This window comes from Nyctereutes procyonoides, unplaced genomic scaffold (assembly GCF_905146905.1).
Source record: "Nyctereutes procyonoides isolate TBG_1078 unplaced genomic scaffold, NYPRO_anot_genome, whole genome shotgun sequence".
Classification (NCBI taxonomy): domain Eukaryota; kingdom Metazoa; phylum Chordata; class Mammalia; order Carnivora; family Canidae; genus Nyctereutes; species Nyctereutes procyonoides.
This window is the reverse complement of record NW_026575030.1, coordinates 22,334,563-22,346,587: the sequence shown is the minus strand read 5'-3', so window position 1 is coordinate 22,346,587 and position 12,025 is coordinate 22,334,563. Positions and strand designations below refer to the sequence as shown.

General features: G+C 46.7%; 1 protein-coding gene across 15 annotated transcripts in view; it reads left to right on the top strand.

The window, feature by feature from the left end:
* The window catches only part of KALRN (kalirin RhoGEF kinase), a 656,901-nt gene that overhangs the window by 213,050 nt on the left and 431,826 nt on the right, over positions 1 to 12,025 (top strand). For all 15 annotated transcript variants that reach the window (XM_055315792.1, XM_055315793.1, XM_055315794.1 and 12 more), the window contains exons 4-5: positions 9,136 to 9,328; positions 9,696 to 10,208. In XM_055315792.1, the coding sequence (XP_055171767.1) occupies positions 9,136 to 9,328; positions 9,696 to 10,208 (706 nt within the window). The remainder of the gene's footprint in view (positions 1 to 9,135; positions 9,329 to 9,695; positions 10,209 to 12,025) is intronic.

The window sequence follows — 12,025 nt, the reverse complement described above, 5'->3', positions numbered from 1 at the left end:
ACGGATGGATGATACAGATGGATAAATATATTTGCATGACACCATATTATTTATGAAGCACCTTCATAACTAGGCCCTCATTTTGAAGCCACATAAATGTCTGTGAGGGATAAAGAAATTGGTTAGCCAGAGTTTGGTGGCAGTTACCCCACATATGGCAGCTGCCATGCAGAGTAAGGACAGGATTATGGCAATGTGTGAGAGGAACCTTGGTCCCAGTGGGGATAGAGTGGAATGGGAGGGAATGTATCAGTAAGGGAAGACTTCTTGGAGGAGGCGGCATGTGAGTTGAGCTTTGAAATTACAGTAGAAGTTACCTAGGCGAAGATGGGGTAGGTGTGGGCAGGCACAAAGTCATAGAGGTAAGAGAGGCCAAAGCGGAATACAAGATTGAAACAAATAAGACAGTTGAGAGAGAGGCATGGATAACATGCTGTTTTGGCGAGGGGGAGATCAGGGTAGACATCTTGGAAAACCTGAGGGAGAAGATGGCATTTGCATCTGACCCCTTAGCCAGATGACAATGGGTGGTATCCAGGGTGGTTCACTGATATGGCCTGGATGGAAACCAGAGGGATGGTCTGAGTTTCACTTGGCCAGGGACCTGGGGAGGAGTTGAGGGAGCAGTGATTGAGAGGAAGCGGTACTTCCTGAGGCCAGACCTGTAACCCAAGGGGAAGCCCTGGCTTGACAGGTACTCCACGCTGCTGTTCAGGTCCCAGAGCAATCCTAAGCTTGAGGCACTAGTATCTTAATCCCAGCCTCCCCCCACCACCCCAGCTAAAGGCATTGAGTCTTCAAATGTGTGACATAGGGCTGGGGTAATTATAGCAGCTAAGATAGAGGAAGCAAACCCAAAGGCCAACAAGCAGACAGATCATATGAAGTGTGAATGAGCTGGAGATGGTTTAAAGAATGGCGAGTTTAAGCCTCCTCCAAAGACACTTGAATTCATTATAAGCAGCCATAGCAGTCATACCTAATAAAACCGTTTGGGGGGACTGGGTTTAACAACGTGCTCTTAAATTGTGATTTCTGCCAGAGTTTGATGGCAGTTACCCCACATATGGCAGCTGCCATGCAGAGTAAGGACAGGATTATGGCAATGTGTGAGAGGAACCTTGGTCCTGGTCTGGCAACCAGGAGTGCAGAGTGTCCGCGGTAACACGCCTGTTCATTGGTTCTTCACTGCCCACCACTGAGACCCTCCACACCCGTATCAATCACACCTGGGACAGCCCTTACAGCATTCACAGCCTCATGGATCAAGAGACAGCTCTGGGGACATCAGATGTGGGCAGGGCCTGGGGGACCCAGAGGTGACCCAGGACTTGCCCACGTATTTTCAATAAGCCTGCCAGGTCAGGTGTCTGATAAGAAGCAGAAACTCCATGGTGATTTGATAGCAATTTAGAAGTAGAAAGGGAAGCCTGGGGAGGCAGATCTCCAGCAGGTGCCTGGTTGAGCACAGATTGCTATGTTGGGAAAGGCAGCCACCAGGCCTTCAGGGAAAGCCTCTCCAGGCCAAGAGAGGAGGAGCTCAGTTTTTGCAAAAAGAACCCAAAAATTGCACTGTGAGGACAGAAATCCTCCCAAGCCTGTGCTTCCAATAAATGACTCCATTTGAGAGAACTTGGCGATATATATATAGAGAAACCTGCTGCCATTTTTGACAGGCTCCTGTAGCGCGTAGCTGTTGGTGTGCCTGTCGAGCATGGCCCTGACTGGATAGCTGTGTGCTGCCTACTGTGTATTAATGTCTCTCTTAATCTGATTCAGACAAAGTGAGTATCCATTAAACTCCCACAAGCCACAGCTAAGAGACTCTAGGTATTGTCCTTGGAGCACCTGGGGAGCCTCCTGGGTCTCATCCCACACAGATTTTCATCATAATATCTGAAAGGAGTTCCCAAAGTCAGCATTTTTAAACAAGTGTCCTAGGCGATAATGAAAGTCACTAAAGTTTGAGAAGTATTGGCATAAAGTAGTACAAATGCTTTTTTTGAGATAGCGTAAGCTTTGCTGCGTGAAGACAGCGCCCATGACGGGTAATGAACAAAAGAGTAAATGGTCTAGAACTGAGTACAAGAAATATCTGATCAATCATAAAGTGTACGTTTATATCCTGGGCCTGAGGGCTCCTGAGAGTTCATGAGAAGTTTACCGCGTAGTTTGAAGGGGTTGTAACTTAGCACAGAGGGTGAGAAGCTGGTCGCGGGTGTCCAGGTCTCAAGGCCCAGAGGAGAGACGAGTGAGGCAGGAGGGAGTGAGCAGTGGATGTGTTCCCGCTGTAGAGTAGGGGATGTGGGAGCTGGGGAGGGTTACTCATCCTCCTGTCTCCTCCTCAGCGGATTTAAAGGCCTATTGCTCCAAACTTCACCTTTCCATGCTCCCATCCCTCCATACACAATGCAGTAGTCCTCTGCCCCTGAACATTTAACTTGGGCTATTTAATTTGGGCTAATATCATTTAAAGGGTAAGTAACCTAAAGGGAAAAGGAAGGTTACCTGTTATAGTCCAGGGTAATTTGGCTTACTCAAACTGCTCTCCATCGAGTGATGAGGTAAGTGGGAAGAAAAGATTCATATGGTCTCAAAGTAGCTCTGTACAAAATATTTAATTATAAAGGGTGAAAAAAATAACTCAGAGGATAACATGGCAAACACTCTCTACTTTTTTTTTTTTTTTAAGATTCTATTTATTTATTCATGAGAGACACAGAGAGAGAGGCAGAGACACACACAGAGGGAGAAGCAGGCTCCATGCAGGGACCCCGATGCGGGACTCGATCTTGGTATTCTGGGATCACGCCCTGAGCTGAGGGCAGACGCTCAACCGCTGAGCCGCCCAGGCACCCTGGTAGACACCCTCGTAATCAAGTAATCAAAGTTCACTCTCAGTAATGGTTTAGCCAACATCATGGGCCGCTTGTAAGCAATATCATGTACACCTGAGTGGATACAGTGAGAAAACCCAACATTTCAGTGACAATTCAGCCAATAGATGATCTGGGTCTACCCATGAGAAAATACCAGGCAAAGCACAACTGAAGTACATTCTACAGTAGATTATAATCCTCGAAAATACCAAGGTAATCAAAGTCCAGGAAATTGAGGAACTGTCTCAAATTGAGGGAGACTACAAAGATTGGACCCCTGAGCAAACCACATGACCCTTGAAGGGTCCTTCTTAAAAGGGCATTATCAGAACAATTGGTGAAACTGGAATTTGTGCTGGGGGCAGGGAGGCTTGGGGAAGAGGCGGGCAGGGGAGGTTCCTGGGGCTTGGGCAGCCAAAGAGCAGTGCTCAGACCCGGGTTGTTTTCAGAGTTGGGAAGACAGGGCCAGGGATGGGAGTGTGCCAAAAGCAACCTCTGATGACTTTGACGTTTCCTGTAATCATCTCAGAGATCAAGTAGGAAGACTGTTTCCCTGCTCCACCCAGTCTCTGCGCTAATACCCTGAATCTACCCTGACCGATGGGACCAAAGAGGCCTCTTAGCTGCTAAATGCAACAATTCTGATCTCAGTTAGTGACCTACGTCTTTGCAGCCTATGACACTGCATTCCTCCTTGAAACGCCCTCTTCCCTGATCTCTTTGACTTCAGTCTTCTCTTGATTTTCTTTAACTTCTCTGCATTTTTTCCCTCAGACTCATCTACTTTCTTTCCCATCTCTTAAACATTGGTGTTCCCATAAGTCCTATCTTTTGAGTCAAGAAATGTCTTTTCACCTTACTCATTTTCATTGGGTGCTCACTCACTTTTATGCGTTTCTACCACAGTTCATGAGTGTATCCATTCAGTAAGTATTATTGAGTGCCTACTCTGTGCCGGGCACTAATGATCCCTGAGTCAAAATTTGCAACCCGGATTTCTTTTAATTTCCAGACCACCTATCAAGTTGCCTTCAGAATTTCATGTATGTAGGAAATTCATAGATGTATGTTTTAGGCTGTGTGTCTTGAAATGGGGATTCAAATGTAAATGATTTATGAAGGGCATCCTCCTCCGAAAAACCTGTAAAGGAGTTGGAGAAGCAGAGGAGGGAAAAGGAAGGACCCAGCAAGGATGTGGTCTCAGATAAAGTCTAGCTGGAGATTGGGAGAATGAGAAGCTTCTGGAGTATGAGTCACACTTCATAGTTATTCCACCTTTCTATCTTGTTATAGAAAGACACTGCTCCCCCCCACCCAACCCCCACCCCTGGTCTCTGGGCTTGTCACTGCCTAGGTGTCTCCTGGAGAAGTGTCACCCATCAATCAAAGGAAAATCTCCAAGTGAAAGTGATTGTAGGGGAAAGGAGAGAAAATAATGGGAAATATCAGAGAGGGTGAAAGAACATGAGAGACTCCTAACTCTGGGAAACGAACAAGGGGTAGTGGAAGGGGAGGTGGGCGGGGGCTTGGGGTGACTGGGTGACAGACACTGAGGGGGGCACTTGGCAGGATGAGCACTGGGTCTTATGCTATATGTTGGCAAATCTAAGTCCAATAAAAAAAATATATACAAAAAAAAAAAAGGAAAATCTCCAGAGATGGGCTCAGGTGTGAGCTGCTAGCTGCAACACTTTTAGAGCTCGAGGCTGGTTACAGTAAATAAAGGGGCCCTGGTGGGACACCCACAGCATCTCTTATAGCAGATGAGACTTACATGGTAGAGATTATGTGTCCACACCCATAGCAAGTGCTTTACATGCATGAACAAACTTAAGCTTTAAGTCACCCTGTATTGTGGTTATTAGTATTCAGGTTTATTTCTGTTTTACAGGGAGGGGGCTAAGGCATAGGGATTAAATGTAACTTGCCTGAGGTTCCTCATTAAGTGAAGGATGGAGCCAGGATTCAGACCAAGGAAGGCTGGTTCTAGATTCCATGCCCTTATGTGCTACCTCAGTGTATTGAGTCTTAATATGCACCAGGCCCTGATTTAGGCACTGGAGATCCAGCAGGGAAACCTGTACAAGAGTCCCTACCCTCACTGAGGGACTCTGCTCAAGAGTCCCTTACTTTCCAGTGAGGAAAGATGGACTATAAGTGAATAAATGAAATACATGACTCAGATGGAAATAAGTGCTCAAGAGGAAAGTAAATAAGGGAAGGGCATGCTAGGTGGCAGCCGGAGCTTCGAATAGGGTGGCCCAAGGGAGACTTCATGTAGAAGGCATTTTAGCAAAAATCCAAAGGAGGTGGTTTCTCTGCTTCCACTCCGACCACTCCCTCTGGCTGACCCTGATTGACTCTCCCTCTGCACAGCTGCAGGGCAGTCCTGAATCACCTGTTCACGTTTCCTGTATGATCCCCTTCAGTGGTTCCTCATTGCCCTTAGGATAAATCCGGTGCTCCTGCCGTGGTATGAGAGCATCCTGATTTGAGGTCTGCTTCCATTCCTGCCTCTTCCTGGAAGGCTTGCTTCTACATCGTGATGCCCAAGGGAAACCCGCATACCCTATGTGTACATTTTGAAAATTAACAGAGCAAGTGAACAAACTATTAAATAAAGCATCTACCCTCTACTTCGACAAGTACATCTTCATGGTGACTTAGAAGACCAACCTCACATTTAGATTTGTTGGGCTGCTCTGAATTCTCTGCTAGAGCTTGACGATCCAGGGAGACTGGGCCCTCGCCCATGGTCGCCTCCCTTCTCTGCCCACTGCCCAGCTCTGTCTTCCTGTGAGCGTGGGGACACCCCAGCTCGCGTATCCATGTTCTAGCCATATCCCTGTGCTCATACTTGTGGTGTTACTTGTCATTGGGGGATTGGATCTGGGAAAGAGGTACATGTGGGCCCAGGAAGTAGGCTAAGGGCTCTTTGGGCATAGAGTTTTAGGTTTTTAGGTAGTAGGAGCTTAGTCTAGAAGGAGAGTGGGAGCAACACAGACTCCATGTGGCAAGTTGCTTTGTTCCCTGGGCGGAGGGTGTGGAAAAGGAGGTCAGAACCAGACAGGGCTCTCTAAAGCACATTGAGTGGTACCCTCTCATCACTGTCTCCTTACCCATGTGCCAAAACCAAAGTGAATTACTAGAACTTTTCAATATGCCATACTCTCTTGCTTCTGTGATTTCGTGATTTTGCACAGACTGCAGAATGGAGGGCATACACTTGGAATCCTTGTCCTAATTGTTCTCAACTCCTGTGAGCATCCTAACCTAATCCCCCATCACGGACCCTTAACTCCCACCCCCAATCACAATATGGTATGGTATGATATATATAGTGACCTGAGCGTGGGCTTTGAAGTCTTGGTTTTGACTCTCTGTTTAGCCACTTAGTAGTCATGTGCTTTAGGCAAATTCTGTGCCTCTGTTTTTGTTATTTCTTGCATGGAGATAACCATACCAAGTTTATAAGTTGTTGTGTGGATAAAATGAAATAATGGTTGTCAAGTGCCCAGCCACAGGCCCTGGCATAGAATAAGCTTTGGTAAAAAGTTCTTTCCCTCCCCCAGCCATGCTCCTTACTTGAAACCAAACATACAGAGCACCTGGGGAGTTTAGGCTGTTTTCATAGTAAGATGGCAATTAGATTAGCTCTCAGCGCTCAGCCCCTGGGCGTCTGTCCCCATCTCCCGAGCTAGGGAGAATTTCCTAGAGAATATTAATGCCTGATTTCTACTTTTGGTTTTCAGGGATTATTAGTTAATAGTGTGTAGGCTGCTACCGATCGCCACATTTAGATACTGGGATAGTCACACTCCAGCTCTTGGTGGCAACACTATTTGTGGTTAGGGATGGAGATTTCTCCTGTCAGCATAATTACAGTACCACCAGTGGGGCCTGAGGAGCAGGTAAACAAGGAAAACAAGCTGGTCATCTTGCAGGAAAGACAAGATCCAAGGTTACTTTGCAGTGCCTGACGTAGAGGGCATGCGACAAATCTGAGTCAAGCCAAGTAAAGTTAAGAACAATGAGAGAAGCCAGTAAACTCCAATAGAAAAATGGATAAAAGTCACAGAGAAATACTTATGGGCCAATAAGCTATAGCTAGTAATCAAAGAAATGCAAATTTAAATGTAATGCAATATTTTTCTTAGAAAATGGGCAGGGATTTTTAAAATTCAGTGGCCAGTGCTGATGAGGCTACAATGGGGGGAGGGGGGACAACTGTGACACATGGCTAGTGGATATGGAAGTTGGTATGCCTTTCTGTAAGGAAATTATGAGAACGATTATGTTATGGTATAGGTTTAAGATGGACTCTGTGTCATTAAATGCAATAGTTTTGAAGGCATTTTAGGTATGAGGAAAAAATTCTATGTTGCAGTAAAAAATAGAACACTATGCGGCATGAAAATTACATGCACAAAAAAGACTGGAAAGAAACAGACAAGAGTATTATAACTCCTTACCATTAGCAGCTCTCATGTAGATCTTTGAATATTTTAACTTTTCTATAATTAGCAGGTGTTTTTCTTAAAATGGGAAGGGAATTCCATAAATTAAGAAAAAGTCATATTGCTTTCAGATGATAGGGCAGAGAAAATTATTTATGGAAGACTCTGGCCGTTTGTCCATTCAGTAAGAGTCAAAGAAGAAGAGGCAACTCCTTTCCTTTGGAATGCAGGATCGGAGGAGCAACAAAAGACTCGGGCTTCCTCTCATGTTGAGTGTAGTCTTTTGTTATCAACAATAAGAAAGGGAAAGAGGCTCCTTGCCTGGGGAGTTTTCTGTCTAACTGGAAGGCCCAAGGACTGACTGCCTTATGCTTGAGACAGTCGTACAATCACAGGAGCTGTGGTCTCTTCAAGAGTCTGTGACATTCTCATCACTGGTTGAGATTTGGGAACGAAGCCTAAAAAGGGGCTTTGTTTCCTTTTGCGGCCCAAATCCTCCAAATGTGGCCTTACCTCCAGTAGCTAGAAGTGATTGATATGTGGTGGTACGCATCTGTGGGTCATGCAACATGCACAGTGGTTTAAGCAAGTGCTATGTGGAAATTAAAACATCTGAAGGTAATACTACACCATATTTATATAAAAATGTGAATTAACCAAAATCTATTTTGAGTCATAAAATAGATACATGGGCTAAATAAACCAAGAAGGATCGAAGGAAAGACCCCTAACTACCAAAACAGAGAATTTCTTCCAGATTGACATAACTATTTTGACCTTCATTTTTTCCCCCTTTCATTTCTTAGGAGTTACAGGTAAAATCCAAATTGACATTTATAACCATTTTGACCTTCGTGGTTTTTTTTTTCTTTCATTTCTTAGGAGTTACAGCTTAAATAAATTTTGCTACTTAAGAAGTTGTATGGCAACATCTTGATTCACTTAGCCTAATTACTTTTCAGGTTTTCAAGATGGTCACTGTCACTTCATCTGGCCTTGATTTCAAGAGTAGTTTTTCCTCTCTTAGCTTCCTGAAACACGCCTTTTTACACCCTGACTGGTGTAATGGAAGTACATGAGAAAACTGGATGACATCCACGTCCCAACCAGTCTCACCCTTGGCCATCTAAGAGCAAACAGCATGACTCAGCAACCTGATTTTTTTAAAAAACTGACGTATATCTTGAACTACAAGTTACACATTTTAAATACAGTGGTGGCAAATACAGGTTAATGCTTCATGCACCATCACTAATCAATTGATAGAAGCAGCCCAGAGCCCTTTATAGAAAAAGATTTTTTGGACCAGTTTGGGTTCAGTGGTAAAGCATACCAGTGTCTGCCATTGATGTGGGCACAGGGATGGACAGAACTCATACCAAGGACTTTCCATCTCAGCTTTACGGGCAAGAGGGTCCTTGTCTTTAGAGAGATTGTATTCAACTGAGGAAAACATGATTCGTGCCAGGAGCAAGGAAAGGAGTCAAAAATTAAAAAGAAAAACAATTATGAACACCTGAATAACATCCCAACAAGCGCAGTTGACCATAGGGAAGGCTAAGTTCCTTGCTAAGTGCTGGGAGAAACCAGAATGCCCTTGGGCAGTTGGAGTTAACCTAGAAAGGTTTTCGGAGGCGGTGCATTTTGAGTCGGATTGGAAGGCAGCCAGGAGGCCCGGTGTGAGGTTGAAGGGGTGGCCCAGGTGAAAAGGAAGGCAGGTTTCCAGGTGCTTTTTGACCGTGTACCCCAAAGTCTCAGCCACCCAGAGTGACCATGCCTGACCTCTGACCTCCCCGCAGTGAGGACGTGTGCAAACGTGGCTTCACCGTCATCATCGACATGCGGGGCTCCAAGTGGGACCTCATCAAGCCCCTCCTCAAGACGCTGCAGGAAGCCTTTCCAGCTGAGATCCATGTGGCCCTCATCATCAAACCTGACAACTTCTGGCAGAAACAGAAGACCAACTTTGGCAGCTCCAAATTCATCTTCGAGGTGAGCCAGACCTCTGAGCACCACCCTCTCCCTTCCCCTTGTGCTACCCGCGCTTCTCCCTCCTGCTCCTCCGGCCACCCAATGACAGGCAGCATGGTAGGGGCTGATGTTTCAGGGTTCCTCGGTGCTGTGGCCTCCCCAGTCAGTCTCGGAAGGAGGAAGAGGCTCAAGAGGTCCTCTCCAACCTTCAGCCAGTCTGCAGAAACCGCTCCCCCTGGCTGATGTATGGCTCCTGCCCGCAGGTGCATGCTCTCCGTCTCCCCCTTTCCGAGGCTGGCCGTGGTCTTATCCCCCCACCCCACCCCCGGGGCCTCCCCCCTGCCCGCCCGGCGCCAGCGAGGCCCCCTCTCTGTGTCTGCCCCCCTAGACGAGCATGGTGTCCGTGGAGGGCCTCACGAAGCTGGTGGACCCCTCGCAGCTGACCGAGGAGTTCGACGGCTCCCTGGACTACAACCACGAGGCATGGATCGAGCTGCGGCTGTCCCTGGAGGAGTTCTTCAACAGCGCTGTGCACCTGCTGTCCCGCCTCGAGGACCTGCAGGAGATGCTGGCGCGGAAGGAGTTCCCCGTGGACGTGGAAGGCTCGCGGCGGCTCATCGACGAGCACACGCAGCTCAAGAAGAAGGTGCTGAAGGCCCCTGTGGAGGAGCTGGACCGGGAGGGGCAGCGGCTGCTCCAGTGTATCCGCTGCAGCGACGGCTTCTCGGGGCGCAACTGCATCCCGGGCAGCGCCGACTTCCAGAGCCTCGTGCCCAAGATCACCAGCCTCCTGGACAAGCTGCACTCCACCCGGCAGCACCTGCACCAGATGTGGCACGTGCGCAAGCTCAAGCTGGACCAGTGCTTCCAGCTGCGGCTTTTCGAGCAGGACGCCGAGAAGGTAGGAGGGGACACGGCCAGCGGGGAGGGGGGCGCCCAGCTTTTTTAGGGAAACCTGTAGAGGCTGCAAGCTTTAAAATATGTGCCCACTAGGGGCACCTGGGTGGCTCCGACGGTTCAGTGGCCCACTCTTGATTTCAGCTCGGGTTGTGATCTCGGGGTGGTGGGATCCAGCCCCCTGTGGGGCTCTGTGCTCAGTTTGGATGCTGTTTGAGGTTCTCTCTCTCGCTCTGCTCCTCCCCTACCCCACTCCTGCTGGTTGGCTCTACTTAAAAAAAAAAAAAGTGCCTACTGATTTGGGTTGATTTATTTTAATCATATCATAGTTATTGGTCACTGACTTTAAAGCTGTCCTTATGTAGTGTTTACTATTGCCAGGTACTGTTGTAAGCACCACACGTGAATTAGCTCACTGTAATCCTCTCGAGAGTCTTATGAAGTAGGTGGATTATCATTATCCCATTTTACAGATGGAGAAACTGGGAAGGTACAGAACTTGGCCAGTCTGAGAAGTGCCATGTGGCTGCAGAGACCACACTTTTATACGGTTGGACACTGCCCCAGTCAGGATGTGCTACAAAAATACTAATACTCTTACCAGTCACAAGAACAGGACTTGGTGATTATTGTCCTGCAGTCCCCTTTGCTTTCACTTTCACAGGCGGCATCTTATTTAATCTGTGCGGCCCTTTGATCCCTCGAGGTGGGTGGTGGTGTCTCTGCTGACATGCAGGGGAATGGGTTGCTCTTTGATCTTGGGGCTATTATGGCAGATGTGTCCTATGAATCCCGCTTCCTTGCGTTTGAAGTTCAGGGCTCTTCCTTCCATACCACTTCTTTCTAGAGGTTTTTCCTCAGCGGCTGAGTATGTTCTCAAGCAAGACGCCTTTTTTTTTTTTTTTTTTTTTTTTTTTTTGCAGCAGGGAACCTTCAAAGCTTTCCCCTATCAGGGCACATATGAGAAAGTGAAAAAGAAAAATATATGGTGCCTCTTTGCCAAAGACACAAAGTATCTTCTCTAGATTCCCTGCAAAGCTAAAGAAGAGAGTTTACTATCATATGCACTTTAATAAGAGTGAAATGAGTTTTCCTCCTATCAGTTTTCTGGGGAGAACTTATCTATAAATGCACAATCCTACTCTTAGGTATAGTGTGACATCTTGGTAACCGGTGAGTTTTACAGACAGTGTCTGACATACTGATTCTCTGTCTTTTAAGAGCTTGTATTGAAAATGTCTCTAGGTATTTGGAAGTAATGAAATCAGGCTACAAAACTATATATAATTATGACCCCAATTTGTGTGAGAGTGTCAACACGGGTATAAATGGGAAAAAACTCACCATAACTCTACTAGTTTGGATTTCAAGGGGCCAGGCTTATGGTCGATTTTAATTTCTCTCTGTATTTTCTGTGCTTTCTAATCTTTTATGGTTCATAATCAGATGAAAATCAATGTATGTGACTTTTAAAGGATGCATAGATGCTTTCTGTAAAAGATCTTTTGAACATCATGTAAGCCAGTTTGCACATGCAGAGGAGTTTCTTGCACAACCTTGGGGATTGTGAGGTTCCCCTGCAGCTTTTTATGGGCTCCTTGCCCAGTGGCTGGGCATTCTAGGTCCAGCCCTGGCCTGCCCCACGCTGGGGGGTGTGTGGGGGGACTATAGAATCCCTGTCACTGCTCACCAAATGATGAGAGACACCAGGTCAGAAGCCAGGTCAGAAGCCAGCTGCTCTGCGAAGCCAGAGACAGGTACTTTGGCTCCTGTGACCAATATTGGAAAGGTGTGGATGTCTCCTTTTTTTTTTTTTTTTTT